At 44.6% G+C, this 19,385-nt stretch overlaps 1 protein-coding gene across 17 annotated transcripts in view; it reads right to left on the minus strand.

Annotated features, from left to right (window-relative positions):
* UNC13A (unc-13 homolog A) overlaps nt 1-19,385 on the minus strand; it is a 701,496-nt gene that overhangs the window by 134,328 nt on the left and 547,783 nt on the right. For all 17 annotated transcript variants that reach the window (XM_056572580.1, XM_056572660.1, XM_056572589.1 and 14 more), the window contains 3 exons: nt 16,689-16,774; nt 16,028-16,154; nt 15,832-15,928 (listed from right to left, as the gene is read on the minus strand). In XM_056572580.1, coding sequence (XP_056428555.1) covers nt 15,832-15,928; nt 16,028-16,154; nt 16,689-16,774 — 310 coding nt within the window. The remainder of the gene's footprint in view (nt 1-15,831; nt 15,929-16,027; nt 16,155-16,688; nt 16,775-19,385) is intronic.

Genomic DNA, 19,385 nt, shown 5'->3' on the forward strand with positions numbered 1-19,385 from the left:
TCTTATACTCCTGTGTTGTTGTATATCTGGACGATATCCTGATTTTTTCTGCCAATCTAGAAGAACACCGCCAGCATGTCCGTATGGTTCTTCAGAGACTTCGTGACAATCAACTTTATGCCAAGATAGAGAAATGTCTGTTTGAATGCCAATCTCTTCCTTTCCTAGGATACTTGGTCTCTGGCCAGGGACTACAAATGGATCCAGACAAACTCTCTGCCGTCTTAGATTGGCCACGCCCCTCCGGACTCCGTGCTATCCAACGTTTTTTGGGGTTCGCCAATTATTACAGGCAATTTATTCCACATTTTTCTACCGTTGTGGCCCCTATCGTGGCTTTAACCAAAAAAAATGCCAATCCCAAGTCTTGGCCTCCTCAAGCGGAAGACGCCTTTAAACGGCTCAAGTCTGCCTTTTCTTCGGCTCCCGTGCTCTCCAGACCTGACTCATCTAAACCCTTCCTATTGGAGGTTGATGCCTCCTCTGTAGGAGCTGGAGCGGTCCTTCTACAAAAAAATTCTTCCGGGCATGCTGTTACTTGTGGTTTTTTTTCTAGGACCTTCTCTCCGGCGGAGAGGAACTACTCCATCGGGGATCGAGAGCTTCTAGCCATTAAATTAGCACTTGAGGAATGGAGGCATCTGCTGGAGGGATCAAGATTTCCAGTTATTATTTACACCGATCACAAGAACCTCTCCTATCTCCAGTCTGCCCAACGGCTGAATCCTCGCCAGGCCAGGTGGTCTCTGTTCTTTGCCCGATTTAATTTTGAAATTCACTTTCGGCCTGCCGATAAGAACATTAGGGCCGATGCTCTCTCTCGTTCCTTGGATGCCTCGGAAGTTGAACTCTCTCCACAACACATCATTCCTCCTGACTGCCTGATTTCCACTTCTCCAGCCTCCATCAGGCAAACTCCTCCAGGAAAGACCTTCGTCTCTCCACGCCAACGCCTCGGAATCCTCAAATGGGGTCACTCCTCCCATCTCGCAGGTCATGCAGGCATCAAGAAATCTGTGCAACTCATCTCTCGCTTCTATTGGTGGCCGACTCTGGAGACGGATGTCGTGGACTTTGTGCGAGCCTGCACTGTCTGTGCCCGGGATAAGACTCCTCGCCAGAAGCCCGCTGGTTTTCTTCATCCTCTGCCTGTCCCCGAACAGCCTTGGTCTCTGATTGGTATGGATTTTATTACAGACCTACCCCCATCCTGTGGCAACACTGTTGTTTGGGTGGTCGTTGATCGATTCTCCAAGATGGCACATTTCATCCCTCTTCCTGGTCTTCCTTCAGCGCCTCAGTTGGCTAAACAATTTTTTGTACACATTTTTCGTCTTCACGGGTTGCCCACACAGATAGTCTCGGATAGAGGCGTCCAATTCGTGTCAAAATTCTGGAGGGCTCTCTGTAAACAACTCAAGATTAAATTAAACTTTTCTTCTGCATATCATCCTCAATCCAATGGACAAGTAGAAAGAATTAACCAGGTCTTGGGTGATTATTTACGACATTTTGTTTCCTCCCGCCAGGATGATTGGGCAGATCTTCTACCATGGGCCGAATTCTCGTATAACTTTAGAGTCTCTGAATCTTCCTCCAAATCCCCATTTTTCGTGGTGTACGGCCGTCACCCTCTTCCCCCCCTCCCTACTCCCTTGCCCTCTGGTTTGCCCGCTGTAGATGAAGTGACTCGTGATCTTTCCACCATATGGAAAGAGACCCAAGATTCTCTTTTACAGGCTTCATCTCGCATGAAAAAGTTTGCCGATAAGAAAAGAAGAGCTCCCCCCATTTTTGCTCCAGGAGACAAGGTATGGCTCTCCGCTAAATATGTCCGCTTTCGTGTCCCCAGTTACAAACTGGGTCCACGCTATCTTGGTCCTTTCAAAGTCTTGTGCCAAATTAATCCTGTCTCTTACAAACTTCTTCTTCCTCCTTCTCTCCGTATTCCTAATGCCTTTCATGTCTCTCTTCTTAAACCACTCATCATCAACCGTTTCTCTCCCAAATTAGTTTCTCCCACTCCTGTCTCCGGTTCTTCTGACGTCTTCTCAGTGAAAGAGATACTGGCCTCCAAGACGGTCAGAGGAAAAAGGTTCTTTTTGGTGGATTGGGAGGGCTGTGGACCTGAAGAGAGATCCTGGGAACCTGAGGACAACATCCTAGACAAAAGTCTGCTCCTCAGGTTCTCAGGCTCTAAGAAGAGGGGGAGACCCAAGGGGGGGGGGTACTGTTACGCCGAGCGCTCCGGGTCCCCGCTCCTCCCCGGAGCGCTCGCTTCTCTCTCGCTACCGCAGCGCTCCGGGCAGCTCCACTGACCCGGTGCGCTGCGATACCGTCTCCAGCCGGGATGCGATTCGCGATGCGGGTAGCGCCCGCTCGCGATGCGCATCCCGGCTCCCGTACCTGACTCGCTCTCCGTCTGTCCTGTCCCGGCGCGCGCGGCCCCGCTCCCTAGGGCGCGCGCGCGCCGGGTCTCTGCGATTTAAAGGGCCACTGCGCCGCTGATTGGCGCAGTGGTTCCAATTAGTGTGTTCACCTGTGCACTCCCTATTTATACCTCACTTCCCCTTCACTCCCTCGCCGGATCTTGTTGCCATTGTGCCAGTGAAAGCGTTTCCTTGTGTGTTCCTAGCCTGTGTTCCAGACCTCCTGCCGTTGCCCCCGACTACGATCCTTGCTGCCTGCCCCGACCTTCTGCTACGTCCGACCTTGCTTCTGTCTACTCCCTTGTACCGCGCCTATCTTCAGCAGTCAGAGAGGTTGAGCCGTTGCTAGTGGATACGACCTGGTCACTACCGCCGCAGCAAGACCATCCCGCTTTGCGGCGGGCTCTGGTGAATACCAGTAGTGACTTAGAACCGATCCACTAGCACGGTCCACGCCAATCCCTCTCTGGCACAGAGGATCCACTACCTGCCAGCCGGCATCGTGACAGCAACTTTAGCAGAAAAGTCTAAAAGTAAACCTGCTCCCTCTAAAACATCTTTATCTACATTTGTGAAAGCAAGGTTATTAAATGGTACCAGTGTTTACACATGTTTCATGAAGATCCCTCTAGGAAGTACCAGAGGCAATTGCAGTCTTTATGACACATGTTTGTCGAGACAAGTGTATTTTCATTTAACAATGCTGAAAAAATAATATCCAGGTTTCCTTGGAAGCCATATTGGTACTACGTGCCAAAGTTTCACAACAAACTAAGCCGTCCATTAGGATGTCCCATCATCCTCCTCTGATGATGGGACGTCCTTGGCTGTTTCCTTTAGGCCCTTCTCTTTTTTTTCTGTCTTTCCTTTTTTATCTTATGGCACTCTATTTTTCTCCACTATGTGAGCGGTCTATCTTACATGGATTCGACCTGTGCCGGGTAAGGCACAGCTTGGGTTTGGAACATCCTGAGATGTCTGATCGCGGGGGTCCTGCCGCTGGGGACCCCCGTGATCTCCGGGCCGGCAGCTGCGGCGTCCAGAATATGGAAGCTCCAAACTTGCGTGTTCGTGATGTCACGCCCCCTCCAATTATGTCTATGGGAGGGTGGCGTAACGGCTAGTACATAGTCAACACACCTCCTCCCATAGACATGAAAAGAAGAAGCGTGGCAGCTGTAGTCGCACCAGAGATCGCACTGACGGGACCCCTCCGATCAGACATCTTATCCCCTATCCATTGGATAGAGGATAAGATATTTTCCGGCGGAGTACCCATTGAATGTACTAACCTATTTTTTCATGTTTTTTTTTTTTCTTCTCATTTCAGATCCGTATATGCAGAGGACTTCTTTGGATTTGGAGGACTACATCATTGACCTGCATTTTTTGGGCTATTTATTAATAAAATAGTTAATGAGGGCTTGTGGGGTAGTGTTTTTTGGAATAAAAGTTTTTAAAATGTGGTGTGTTTTTTGATTTACTTTACTAGGTGTAGTAGTGGAAGTCGTTTTATAGATAGAGTTAGCCCCAATTACAGCTAGTGCTAACCCCCAATTATTACTCTGGTACCCACTGCCACAGGGGTGCCGGGAAAAGCCCAGAGTGTCAAAAATGGCACTCCAGGGCCTAGGCAGTAACAGGCTGGTAACGTCAGGCTGTCGCTGCTTGGTTGGTATCTGGCTGAGAATGAAAATACGGGGAACGTCACAATTTTTTTTGCAAAAATAATAATAAAACGCGTGGTTCCCCCTATTTTTATTCTCAACCAGATACCAAACGAACAGCAACAGCCTTATGTTACCAGGGTGGGTGAGGACAATTGTTACTGGCCCTCCCCAGCCTAAATAACGCCAGCCTGTTATAGCCTTGGCCCAAGAGCACCATTTTTGATGCTCCGGACCTGTTGGTACCTACTCTTCCTGCCACCTCTGTGGCAGTGGGTACCGGGGTAATAATTGGGAGTTAGCACTAGCTGTTTTTGGTGCTAACGCTAAGCCCATGCTTAGTAATGGACTCCATCTATAAGACTGCTTCCACTACTAAGCCTGTAAAGTATATGCAAAAAAACACAACACGTTTAAAAACCTTTAATTCCAAAAAAAAGTCCAGAAGAAGCACTTGTTAATCATTTTATTAATATTAAACCAAATAAAAAAATGCTGGTTATCAACGTAGTCTACCGAATCCAAAGTAGTCCACAGGATACACGGATCTGACATTAAAAGAAAAAAACACACAAAAACCAGGTTAGTACATTTATGGTGCTCTCCCCTGCCTCCAGCTGTTGCTAAACTACAACTCCCATCATGGAAGTTGTAGTTTAGGAACAGGGTGCCTCCAGCTGTTGCTAAACTACAACTCTGAAGATGGGAGTTGTAGTTTACCAACAGCTGGAGACACTAGCTTAAAGTGAGGACATGCTGGGAGTTGCAGTTGCAACAGCTAGTGGGTGGGTGGTAGATGCAGGCGGTTGGCCGGGAAGTGGAGCCCGCTCCTGGGAATACAAAACTACGGAAAATATGGGAAATATGAAATTACAGTAGTTTCATATTCTCGGCTACCCACCCACATCTTCTACCCGACCGCTAGCTGTTGTAACTACTAAATGTGGGCGGGTGGCCAGGGAGTGGAGATTTTTGCACAAAAAGTCGCAGCTGCAACTTTTTTAAAGTGCTCACAACAGCCATTTTTGTAAGCTAGGTCTGCCCTGGAGTTGACTTGTGACTTTCTGAAAGGGGTTGCAACTTTTTTGCCACTTTTCCACAGAAAATCCCAATGATAAATTCCTGACCAATGCATCCGTATTTGGAGATTTCACTGTGAAGAGTGGATTTCTTACAAATCGGCAGTGCGGTAAAAAGTCGTTAAAAAGTCGCACAGAATGCACGTGCAACTTTTTACCGGGGAAAAAAAAAGTTTCAATTGTTTGATAAATTTTCCCAGTGTGTGTGAACCAGAGCTAGAATCCTTATCCTATCCGCAGTGCACAATGGCTATATAAGTATCCACTGCAAAGTGATCATTTACATCCTCTGTGTGTGGGCTGACCATAGGGAGACCTCCTGCCCCTTCCTTTACAAGCATTATTGTGCACCACAAAGCCCAGCAAGCCCCATACAAAAAAAACCCCAAAACAAGTACTAATCTGAGCAAAGCTGTGCTGTGGCTGACCAGTATGATAGCAATACATTAAAGTGTAATAAACGCAGTATAGTACCTTTAGTCACATATTCAGGGATTAATCATGCAAACAGTAAAATCTACTGGTTGTAACATAGCAGTGCACTAAAATACATCTGCAATTACAACACATAAGCCTTGCAAGACACTGTACGTTTATTTTCCTAGTTCAATGAAACATGCATGATATCTTTCTAGTTGTGTGATGGCAGAGAACTAAAAATCGTGTGCAAGCAACACACATCTGCCTTGTAAAGACCACCATTAATGAACATACTGTATTGGGTTTCATGAAACATACATTATATCTTCCTAGTTGTGTGATAGCAGAAAACTAAAAAGCATGTGCAGGTGATACACATCTGCCTTGTAAAAGACACTTTACATTTATTTTCCTGGTTCAATGAAATTTGCATGATATCTTCCTGGTTGGGTGATAGCACCGAAATAAAAAGCGTGTGCAAGTGACATGCATCTGCCTTGTAAAGACAGTGTTAGTGAATATTCTTTGTTTCCTCAAACGCGCATTATATCTTCCTAGCAAACTAAAAAGTGTGTGCAAGTGATATGCATCTGCCTTCTAAATACATGGCATGTTTATTTTCCTGGTTCAATCAAACATATCTTCCTAGTTGTGTGACATACCAGTAGCAATTAATAGTGTGTGCAATTAACATGCATGGGGCTTGAATAGCCACTATACGTGCAAATTTCGGGTTCATTCATATACGTATTATATCTTCCTGTTTGGGATATTGCAGTGCCCTAAAAAGTGTGTGCATTAGCTTTCTAATGCGACTGTAAATTTATATTTATGGCACTGCGTTCCTTGATCAACGTGTCTCTGGATGCAGTGAACGGAACTGGATGACTGCTGATATCTATCAGCAGCTATCATGACATATCGCCCAGGGGGGTCCTGAGACCACCCTCTTGTCGACGATCGCCGTGATTCGCCAGTCATTTCTGATCAGCGAATCACGGATCTTCCGGGCTGATCGGGTCTCTGGTGACTCGTTAGCCCAGAAAATAGGGATTTGCCACCTCCTCCTATCCCTTGCGATTGGCCGAATCACAGGGCAGGGGCGGGGGTTTTCATATAAGCTAATCACAGTGCAGGGGCGGGGGTTTTCAAAGTTGAGATCCCCGCTTGGCCTGCTCTGGAAGTCCGGGCAGAGCGGGGCAAAGATGACGGCAGCAGTTACCGGTGGCATACAGCGGGGGGGGGACAGCGGCAGACAGCGGGGGACAAGCGGCGGGGAGGACTGGCGGCAGCAGAATGCAGCAGTGAAAATCTGGTAAGTGGGAGTTGTAGTTTTGCAACATCTGGCCCTTCAGATGATGCCGAACTACAACGCTCATGAATGCATGGACTGTCTGGGCATGCTGGGAGTTGTAGTTTTGCAACATATGGAGGGCTACAGTTTGGAGACCAATGTATAGTGGTCTCAATACTGTGCACTTCCAGATGTTGCAAAACTACAACTCCCAGCATGCCCAGAGAGCCGAAGGGCATGCTGGGAGTTGTAGTTTTGCAACATATAGAGGGCTACAGTTTGGAGACCACTGTATAGTGGTCTCCACACTGTGCACTTCCAGATGTTGCAAAACTACAACTCCCAGCATGCCCGGAGAGCCGAAGGGCATGCTGGGAGTTGTAGTTTTGCATCTGCAACAACTGGAGGCACACTGGTTGGGAAACACTGTCTGTTTCCTAACTCAGTGTTTCCCAACCTGTGTGCCTCCAGCTGTTGCAAAACTACAACTCCCAGCATGCATCAACAGACCATGCATGCTGGGAGCTGTAGTTTTGCAACAGCTGGAGGTACACAGGTTGGGAAAAACTGCGGTAGTCTGTTACCTAAGTGTTTCCCAACCAGTGTGCCTCCAGCTGGTGCATAACTACAACTCCCAGCATGCACGATGTGTCAGTGCATACTGGGAGTTGTAGTTTTGCAACAGTTGAAGGTTAGCACCCTTCTCCCCCCCCCATGTGAATGTACATTCACACAGGCAGTGGTTTACAGTGAGCTTCCCGCTTTAAGTTTGAGCTGCAGCAAATTTTCCGCCGCAGCTCAAACTCCAAGTGGGAAACTCGCTGTGAACCCCCACCGTTTCAATGTACCCTAAAAACACTACACTCCACTAACACAAAATAAAGGGTAAAACACTATATATACACCCCCCTACACTCCCCCACCCCCCAATAAAAATGAAAAAGTCTCATACGGCAGTGTTTCCAAAACGGAGCCTCCAGCTATTGCAAAATAACTCCCAGTATTGCCGGACAGCCATTGACTGTTTAGGCATGCTGGGAGTTTAGCAGCAGCTGGAGGCACCCTGTTTATGGAACACTGCCATGTCCGTCTCTATGCAAATCCCTAATTTAGGCCTGAAATGTACATGGAAATGCACAGTTTAAAGCCACACATAGGGTATTTCCATACTCAGGAGAAATTGCCTAACAAATTTTGGGGGTCTTTTTCTCCTTTTACCTCGTATGAAAAGGAAAAGTTGGGGTCTACACCAGCATGTTAGTGTAAAAAAATAAAAATTTTACACTAACATGCTGGTGTTGTCCCATACTTTTCATTTTTACAAGAGGTAAAAGGAAAAAAAGACCCCCCAAAATTTGTAACGTAATTTCTCCTGAGTACGGAAATACCCCATATGTGGGTGTAAAGTGCTCTGCGGCCGCAAAACATGGCTCAGGAGTGAGAGCGCACTATGTACATTTGAGGTCTAAATTGGTGATTTGCACAGGGGTGGCTGATAGTTACAGCGGTTCTGACATAAATGCAAAAAAAAAAATCACCCACCTGTGACCCCATTTTGGAAACTTCACCCCTCACGGAACGTAACAAGAGATATAATGAGCCTTAACACCCCACAAGGTGTTTGACAAATTTTCGTTAAAGTTGGACGTGAAAATGAAAAATCAGATTTTTTTTCACTAAAATGGTGGTGTTACCCCAAAGCAAAGTTTTTATTTTCACAAGGGATAATAGGAGAAAAAGCCCCCCAAAATTTGCAACACCATTTTTTCTGAAACTGGAAATACCTCATATGTGGATGTAAAGTGCTCTGCGGGCGAACTACAATGCTCAGAAGAGAAGGAGCGCCATTGGGCTTTTGAGAGAGAATTTGGCTGGATTTGGCTGACGAAGCGCTGATTGTGCGATACGGACCTTTGCCCAACCCACTCCTCCCCTCTGTATCTGTCCGCTTTCCTGCATGTATTGGAATGCTATAAAGTTGCAATGCATCAAAGAAGCTTGCTGTTCCATAACCCCTTAAGGACTGAGCCCTTTTTCACCTTAAGTACTGAGCCCTTTTTTGCAATTCTGACCACTGTCACTTTATGCATTAATAACTCTGGGATGCTTTTACCGATTATTCTGATTCTGAGAGTAGAATATGTCAAGTAAAAACACAGTGGTAAATTTCCATCATTAACTGCATCCTTTCTTTCCATTTTTCTAACTTTGAAACTCTCTGCTTGTAAGGAGAATGGATATTCCAAATAAATTATATATTGATTCACAAATACAATATGTCTACATTATGTTGGCATCATAAAGTTGACATGTTTTTACTTTTGGAAGACATTAGAGGGCTTCAAAGTTCTGAAGTAACTTTCAAATTTTTCACGAAAATTCTAAATCTGAATTTTTCAGGGACCAGTTCATTTGAAGCGGATTTGAGATAGTTTTCATTTTAGAAATACCGCATAAATTAACCCATTATAAAAACTGCACCCCTCAAAGTATTCCAAATGACATTCAGAAAGTTTGTTAACCCTTTAGGTGTTTCACAGGAATAGCAGCAAAGTGAAGGAGAAAATTCTAAATCTTCATTTTTTACACTCGCATGTTCTTGTAGAGCCATTTTTTTTTATTTTTACAAGGGGTAAAAGGAGAGAAATCACCCCAGAATTTGTAACCCCATTTCTCTCAAGTAAGAAAATACCTCATATGTGGATGTAAAGTGCTCCATGGGTGCACTAAAGGGCTCAGAAGGTAAGGAGCGACAGTGGGATTTTGGAGAGTGAATTTTGCTGAAATGGTTTTTGGGGGGCATGTCACATTTAGGAAGCCCCTGTGGTGCCAAAACAGCAAAAAAAAAAAAAAAACACATTGCACACTATTTTGGAAACTACTCCCCTCAAGGAACGTAAAAAGGGGTAAAGTGAGCCTTAAAAGCCCACAGGTGTTTTACAGGTGTAAATGAAAAAAAAAATGTTTTCACTAGCATGTTGGTTTTTCCCCAAATTTTACATTTTTTAAAAGAGGTAATAGGAGAAAATGCCTCCCAATGTAAATACCCCGTGTGTGGACAGCAAGTGCTCTGCTGCCGCACGACAATGCTCAGAAGAGAAGGAGTGCCATTGGGCTTTTGGGAGAGAGAATTTGTTTGGAATGGAAGTTGAGGGCCATGTGCATTTACAAAGCCTCCTGTGGGGCCAGTGGTCCCACATGTGACCCCATTTTGGAAACTACACCCCTCACGGAATGTAATAAGGGGTGGAGTGAGCATTTACACCCCACTGGCATTTGACAGATGTTTGGAACAGTGGGCTGTGCAAATAAAAAATAAAATTTTTCATTTTCACGGACCACTGTTCCAAAAATCTGTCAGACACCTGTGGGGCGTAAATGCTCACTGCACCCCTTATTACATTCTGCGAGGGGTGTTGTTTCCAAAATGGGGTCACATGTGGGGGGTCCATTGTTCTGACACCATGGGGGCTTTGTAAACACACAAGGCATTCAATTTCGAACAAATTTTCTCTCGAAAAGCCCAATGGTGCGCCTTCTCTTCTGAGCATTGTAGTTCGCCCACAGAGCACTTTACATCCACATATGGGGTATGGTTCTTCCTCAGAAGAAATGTGGTTACAAATTTTGGGGGGCTTTTTTTTCCAATTTTCCCTTGTGAAAAGGAAAAATTTAGGGTAACACCAGCATTTTTGTTAAAAAATAAATTTTTCATTTTCCCATCCAACTTTACTGAAAATTCATCAATCACCTGTGGGGTGTTAATGCTCATTATACCCCTTGTTATGTTCTGTGAGGGGCGCAGTTTCCAAAATGGGGTCACACGCGGGTATTTATTTTTTTGTGTTTATGTCAGAATCACTGTAAAATCAGCCACCCCAGTGCAAATCACCAATTTAGACCTCAAATGTACATAGTGCGCTCTCACTCCTGAGCCATATTGTGCGTCCGCAGAGCATTTTACGCTCACATATGGGGTATTTCCGTACTCGGGAGAAATTGCATTACAAATTTTGGGGGTCTTTTTTCCTTTTACCTTTTGTGAAAATAAAAAGTATGGGGCAACACATGTTAGTGTAATTTTTTTTTTTTTACACTAACAGGCTGGTGAAGACCCCAACTTTTCCTTTTCATAATGGGTAAAAGGAGAAAAAGCCCCTGAAAATTTGTAACTCAATTTTCTCCTGAGTACGGAAATACCCAATATGTGGCCCTAAACTGTTTCTTTGAAATGCGACAGGGCTCCGAGGTGAGAGAGCGCCATGCGCATTTGAGGACTAAGGGGTATTCTATGTCAGTGTTCCCAAACAGGGTGCCTCCAGCTATTGCTAAACTCCCAGCATGCCTGGACAGTCAGTGGCTGTCCGGAAATGCTGGGAGTTGATGTTTTGCAACAGCTGGAGGCTCTGTTTTGGAAACACTGCTGTACGATACATTTTTCATTTTTATTGCGGGGCGGGGGGACCGTGTAAGGGGGTGTATATGTAGTGTTTTACCCTTTATTATGTGTAAGTGTAGTGTTTTTAGGGTACACGGTGAGGTTTACGGTGAGTTTCCCGCTAGGAGTTTGAGCTGCGGCGGAAAATTTGCCGCAGCTCAAACTTGAAGCAGAAAACTCCCTGTAAACCCCCGCCCGTGTGAATGTACCCTGTACATTCACATGGGGGGGAATCCCCCAGCTGTTGCAAAACTACAACTACTACAGCATCCACTGACAGACCATGCATGCTGGGAGTTGTACTTTTGCAACAGCTGGAAGTACACTGGTTGGAAAACCTTCAGTTAGGTTCTGTTACCTAACTCAGTATTTTCCAACCAGTGTGGCAGCAGCTGTTGCAAAACTACAACTCCCAGCATGTACTGATCGCCGAATGGCATGCTGGGAGATGTAGTTATGCAACAGCAGGAGGTACGCAACTACAACTCCCAGCTTTGGGAGGCAGCTGTTTGCTGTTCGTGCATGCTGGGAATTGTAGTTTTGCAAGATTTAGAGGGCCATGGTTTAGAAACCACCACACAGTGATCTCCAAACTGTGGCCCTCCAGATGTTGCAAAACTGCAAATCCCAGCTGCTTAGACAGCAATCTGCTGTTTGGGCATACTGGGAGTTGTAGTCTTGCAAGATCTAGAGGGCCACAGTTTAGAGACTGCTGCCCAGTGATCTCCAAATGGAAGCCCTCCAGCTGTTGCAAAACTACAAATCCCAGCATGCCCAAACAGCAAACAGCTGTCTGGGCATGCTGGGAGTTGTAGTTTTGCAACATGCGGAGGGCTACAGTTTAGAGACCACTGTATAGTGGTCTCCAAACTGTAGCCCTCCAGATGTTGCTAGGCAACTCACCAGCTTCTGTAGTCTGCAATAGGGAGCCAGCCGCACGTCATCGCGCGCGCTGATGGTAAGTGATGGTAAGCGATCGCTGACATGGGGGGCTCAGGACCCCCCTCGGCGATGTGCCAGGATGCCTGCTGAATGATTTCAGCAGGTATCCTGGTCCGGTCTTTGACGGGCTAGCGGCGGGGACCGAAATTCCCATGGGACTACCCATACACCCTCGGTCCTTAAGAACTGTAAAACGGGGGTGTATGGGTTCTTTTTCATTTTTCTATTGGATATGTCTTGGACTTTATATGTGAGCACCGGAATGGTCCTTATACTGGAGGAGCATAGTGGCAGGTGAATTAGCGGAGCAGCAGTGCCAGGTATTATCTATTGTAGATCGGTTCTAGTACTATCTTGTTGGGTGAAAGTGATCCTGTAGTACGAGGCATCATTAAAAAGGGCCAGGAAATTTTTGTCACACCTCCAAGGTTGCGTTGATCAGGTTAAACTGCTGACACCACGCCTATCCTCCACCTCATTTCTTAAAGCAGATCCTCCTCCATGGACATTTTCCGTCACACCATGGGGAAGAGAGTAGCTTACCCCCTTCTCCCCCCACTTTATTTCATCTGTGCAAAATCAAGCGCTGCCACACTGTGTTACTATTTTACACTATTTCACGTATGCTTTTAAACATGCCTTTCTACAGCCCCAAAAATGGTCTACTTCAACACAGCCTCATTTGGGACGTTTCGAAATGGTGGAACGCAACACTACACATCTCTGCCACCTGTACCAGCAGTGCAAAGTGGTGACAAACTTCCTTATGCCGCAGACAGACAATTTTTCGAGCTAGAGGGACTATCAGCTGAGGGATTGGCAGCTAATCATGGACACCTTTGGAAGAGCCTACAAGCTTTGTCAGCAAGGACAACAGCGGAATTAGTGATGTAATGCCGTTGATATTACTTTTAGAGCAAACGCTAACAATGATGATTGAAGAGAGAGTGATGGAGTTCATATCTGGCTGGCAGCAGTACAGGTGTTCTCCTTGAGGATGAAAGCACACAAAGGTCCCCTAGAGAGGTCAGGTGATTCACTTAAACACCATAAACATATACCATCCTCCTTGAGGATGAGGAGTTGGAGAAAGTGAGACCTGAGGAGGAGGAGGATTTGGAGATAGGGGACAAGAACCCTACACAAGGCGACACTGATGATGAAGATAACAAGGACCAGGACCAACCTTGGCAGTATAGGAATGAAGGCAGAACAAGCTGGGCCCTCAGAAAAGCTAGCAAGGATGGCTAGCTGGATGCTTTTTTGCATGTGTAGTGACAGGCATACTGCGAGCTTAAAGAAAAGAAAGGAGAACTGGATAGCCACACTCTTAGACCCTCATTATAAAGCCAAAATGGGGGAATTTTCATCACCTTCTGTAAAGGAGGCTAAATTGGATTTGTATAAGGAGAAGTTACACAGTCACGGCTTTCCAGCACCAAACACCAGCTGAATGAGGGTTTGATCACCCCTCTCCGTTGAGTCACTTCTCTACTCCCTCTGTCAGCACTACCCTTGCAAGAGGCAGGAGCAGCAGCAGCGGCATCTTCACGCTGGAGCACATAATGACAAAGTTTCTTGCATACGGTATTCCCCCCTGACATTAATCGTCATCAAATGTAAACCACCACCTGAACATCCAGGTTGAGGCCTACCTCATCAGTGCCCTTTCTCTGATAAACACCATGAGTGCAGACTCAATAGACTTTTGGGTCACCAACCAAAAAAACTTTGCTAAAACGTTTGCACATCTCTAGCCAAAATGTACCAACCCTTTTTTGTGTGTTTTTTTTCTTCTTGTTTTAGATTTGTGTATAAAGTAGATTACCAGCATTTTCTTTTTATAAAATGTCCAACGGTAGTTTGTGTGGGGGTGTATTTTTTGTAATAAAATGTTTTATTTTTTTTACAAAATGTGTTTATTTTTTAAACTTTTACTGTACAGGTTTATCAGCGGAAGCCGTCTGATAGATAGCATTCATTAATAAGCCAGGTCTTAGCGATAACCCCAAAAATAGCTATCGAGAAACCTCTATTATTACCCCGGTACCCAATGCCATAGGGGTACCAAGGAGAGCTGGTTCCAACATGCCTGGAACGTCTAAAATGGTGCTCCTGGGCATGGGAGGTAACAGGCTGATATTATTTAGGCTTAGAAGTGCCAATAGCAATGGCACTTGCCCACCCTGGTAATGTCAGGCTGTTGCTGCTTTGTTGGTATCTGGCTGATTTGGTAAATACGAGGAACTCCACACTGTATGAATGGCAGATAAGTGTGCCTTGCCCATTTATAAAGCTTACACCTGAGAAGTGTATTTGGATCAACTGTAAAGGTTGTAGCATAAACTGACATAAATCAAGAGATACAGCCTTTTCATACATTCTGTCCGGCAGTGTTTGAAATTGTATGGATTTTTAAAGAAGACACTTTTTTTTTTAAAGCATCCACCAACTTTGGCCTTCTTGTGTTAAACTTTGAAAATAAAAACATATGCATTTTGCAGTATATATGTTTCTGATGAAAGCAAAGGATTCTTACAACTCTCACTGGAACTCTGGATAGCAGGGCATGCAGCAGACATGAAGTACATCACGATTAGTAAACTTAAGTAAGGCCCAATCCAGGCCGACCCTCTCTTAGTGGTTATCAGCTATCTTATGTATATGGTTATGTTAAGAAAACAGAACTTTGTGTGATATTTTAAGTGGGCACTGTCAGTATTAAAAAAAAATAACTTCTGTTATGCCATAGAGGCATATAAAAAGTCTTGATCGATCAGGATCTGAGTGTTCAGACCCCAGCTTCACTAGGAGGAGCCAGGAGAAGTGCACCCATAGCATGTCCTGTCCTTACTCACGTGAATGATATGGTCTTACAATGTAAGAGGGTTAAATCTTCAATAAGGCTGCAAAAACCTATTTGTGATAAGGACTCCTGAGTAGCTGTGAGAAGCTAACTATCCCCTCCTATCCAAGGCTCTGACATTAATACTAAGTGAACACCCCACAACTCCCCCTGCTTCCCAGGACTGTAGTCTACATCAAGTGACACACCTTCACACTCATAGAAGGAATTAACAACAGTACTCATACAGCTCTTTCCCTCTTTCTAAGCAGCAGAGTGTTGACCTTACTGATAAGTAGAGCAGTTGTCAGAAGCTTATGCAGACTGCTGCACCACCAGTCAGGGTTCAGTTTACACTGCAGCGCAGGAGAGTGATATGCTGATCTCTCTCTCTCACTCAGTCTGTTGTGCAGCCCCTGTACCCACGGACCTAGACCCCTTCACCCTACCAGAAATGCCCAGAAAAGGCAGGGGAGAGGGTAGTTAAAAATATAAAAATAAATTATAAATATTTATTTATTTATTTAACTTAAATTACTTTCTACAACATGCAACTCTAGGTACTGGGTATAGCAGGGTCTGAACACTCCCATAGACATGTCAAAAGTTTATTTGTAATGACAGGTACACTCTAAGTGATATCCCTGATCTTCTTATGTTATTCTATTAATAATAAAAGTTATGTTTAGCGTTATAGTTTAGTAAGACAACACTAACCCCATCCTTTTTGTCTCTTTCCAAGGCTCCATGGAGGAAATCCCGTGAAACTTCTTCATTTTCGTCCAGCCACTGGATAACAAATGGTTCAAACCAACTGCAGAGACATTAGGAATGTATCAGAAACTGCATTTTATCAGGCCATACACCTTTTGGGACCAAGTTAATTTCCACTTTATACCATGTTAATACTTACGCAGGGTATTCCGGGACCTTACTCCTAAAAGTTGGTAGATCTTTCACATATTCATTGTACAGCCACTTAACCTTGAAGTGTAAGTTCATATAGTCGGCACTCTTACACAGGCGGTGCTTATCATGTTCTAGAAATACATTGAAAATACAGAAGGTAAAAGCATTTCTCCAATAACAACAGCTTATATGTAAGAGCATTTGTGTCTGTCTATCTAGCTATCAATATAGTGTCTGGTACAGCCATTTCAAATCTTAAAAGATGAAAATGGTTCTCTTATACAGTGGCATACATAGAGTGCAGGCCAAATAGCAAATATTAAAGGAATACTGCAGCCAGAATTTATTTATCCTATCCCCTATCCCATCCACAGGCCCCCTGTGATCAGCTACTTTTCCCCTATCCTGAGGATAGGGTAGAAGTTAATTCTGGCTGCAGTACCCCTTAAAATGCCCTCCTCCATTATGGCGCTTGGTTTTGCAACCCAGGACTGAACGTTCTGATGTTTTCTTCTCTCCATGCCTTTTATATGATCCATGTGCTAATTTTTTAACTCTTTTTGGTAGCAGTGCAGAGAACTCCACAGGTTCTCGACACCCAATATAAAATGTAATGGAACAGCCAAGACTGGTTGTGTGACGTTAATACACTTGAGGGGACTTACCTTCCATGGCATATTTCATATCCTGAGCAAAGAGACTCCACATAACTTCCGCACTGATTTTACCAACATTAAGCTCCTGGGGGAACCTAAATAGACACAAAAAGAAGTAGCTAGAGTGGGGTATATAAAAGACTATACTGTAAATATTCATAATTGGTATGACTCTGACCTCTGGGAGGAGCTGAAGCACTGGATTACTTCTGCAGCTCCTTTACTGTTTGTGGTGGTACAAAACAAATGAAAACACAGGACAGCAAACACATCTATTGAATGCCTTGTTACTGAACTTCAAGAAAGACATGCCTAAGAACTTAGCTTACAATTAATAGGGGTACCACAGGGGTCAGTATTGGGTCCTTTCTTTTTCTTATATTTAAAGAGGATTACATAGGAGAATTTCAGTATTTTCACATGATGTCAAGTTATGTAAGGAAATTAAGGCAGAGTAGGTTAATATCATACTTTATATAGGAAAATAGAAGACTGTCGGCAGAAAAAGACCACCTGGTCTATCCTTTATATATTTTTTTATCTTAAAGGGGTACTCCACTCCCCAGCATTCGGAACATTTAGTTCCAAACGCTAGGTGGGGGCTTTGGGGGTCGTCACACCCCCTCCCATAGACGTGCATTGAGGGGGCAGGCGTGACGTCATGAGGGGCAGGGCATAATGTCATGAGGGGGCACACACCCAGCATTAGGAACTAAATGTTCCAATGCAGGGGAGTGTAGTACCCCTTTAAGATAGATGTACTGTTGTTGGACAAAATAACTGAAACACCCTTTTTTTTTTTTTTTACAAAGTCAGTGGCCCTAATTTACTAAGAGTGGAGTGTAGGTTTCTTTGTGGGTTTTAATTCCCTACAATTTATTTTCCATGGTATTTACTAAGGTTTCCCTACATTTTCCACTTTCCCTACATTTTGCTTTTTTTTTTACACATGCTCTGATCTATAGGGTTTTCCTCAGTTCAAATCCACCACATTTTATGTGAAAACCTTAGTATATGTTGGGTTTTTGTGAAAATGTCGGGAACACGCCCCTTTTCAGAGACCACGCCCCATTTCCCCGCAGCCACGCCCATTTTTCGGGTTTTCGTAGCTAAAAGAGTTAGTCTGGGTTTTTTCTATTCTGGCGCAAAATCTGGCGCAGACAGAATTTCTGACGCAATGCGACAGAATCTGGCGCAGAACCCGACAAAACATGTCGGGTTTGCAATAGTAAATGAGGGCCAATGTGTGTTTTTCTGACACACCTGCCATCACTGGTAACAACACCTTACATAGTTTATATGGCTGTGTATAAATGTAATAACTTGCTCTGCTAAAATTTGTTTGTTTTAGAGGCATGATTTATCAGACGTGACAAAGTTCCAAATGGGCATGGGTATGCCTGGTTGGGGCGTCTATGACCCAATTTACTGAGTTGATGGGTGTGCCGAGGTCTGCTGTTTTAATGATTGCATCTTATATGCAATGATCGGCAAAACATGAATGAAGCTCCGGATCTTTGTATTGAATGAAGTGGGCTGACCATGGCACAAAGCTGTGGCCAACACGCCCCCCTCTATGCATCTCTATGGGAGAGCTGGAGATACAGCATTCGTGTATCTCCTGCTCTCCCATAGAGGTGTATGGGGGGGGGGGCATGTAGGCCACAGCTTTGTGCCGTGGTCACCACACTTCATTCCTGCAAAAAGCTGGGGCATCAGACAGGAGTGGTAAGATTTTATTTTTTTATTTTTTTTATACTGGACTATTTTTTTTTTAAACCTACTGTCAAGCTTGGCAGGGGTTTCTGTATGGTTTGGAGTGCACTCTTAGGGTCTAATAATCATCCTCAAAAGTAAAGTAACAGCCTAGAAATATCTATATACTTTCTGATCAACTCTACTCCATGGTCCAGACTTTATATCCAGATGGTGATGCCAATATCCACACTGCTCAGTGCATTGGATCTTGGTGCAAGACAGAGGAAAATGAAGTGCCTGTGAGAGGTATTTTTGGGAACAAGTTTAGGAGCAGACTCCCACAACCTGCTTTCATTAAAAATTTAGCAGCTGAATTAGTTTGAGTGGAACAAAATTGACATAAATGTTGTTTGTGATTTATATTGGTCTATTCCTTATACATATTTCAGCTGTATTATGTTCAAAAGAAGGTCCTATTAAAAACCTATTAAAAACTGTGTGATATTTCTTCAGCAATCACAAAGTCAACATGTCCAAGAGTGTAGCCCTAAACGTTTCCCTGCCCTTGTCCGATGTGCGACGTCTACAAAAAGATCATCCCTTTCAGTGGGCTGTGGGTTCCATAAAATACCTTGGAGTCCAGGTTCCGGCTGATCCAGTTGCTAGTTTTCGGCTCAATTTTGCCCCGACCCTACAAATCCTCTTGCGGGACCTGGAGAGATGGTCTAAGGGAACGTTCTCGTGGTTAGGCAGGGTTAATGTACTAAAAATGAACTTCCTGCCCCGGTTGTTGTACCTTTTCCAGGCGGTCCCTGTCGCCATTCCCCGTCCCTTCTTCCTATCCCTAGACAGAGCGATCAGGAAATTCATTTGGATGGGGTGCCCGTCGAGGATCTCCAAGACGGTCCTCACTAGGAGGAAACGCTCCGGGGGCTTGGCGGTCCCGGACTGCCGAGCTTACTATCTAGCGGCCACTCTGACACGGTTGTTGGATTTCTTCCACGGGCG

Source organism: Hyla sarda, chromosome 1 (genome assembly GCF_029499605.1).
Source record: "Hyla sarda isolate aHylSar1 chromosome 1, aHylSar1.hap1, whole genome shotgun sequence".
In the NCBI taxonomy this organism is placed as follows: Eukaryota; Metazoa; Chordata; class Amphibia; order Anura; family Hylidae; genus Hyla; species Hyla sarda.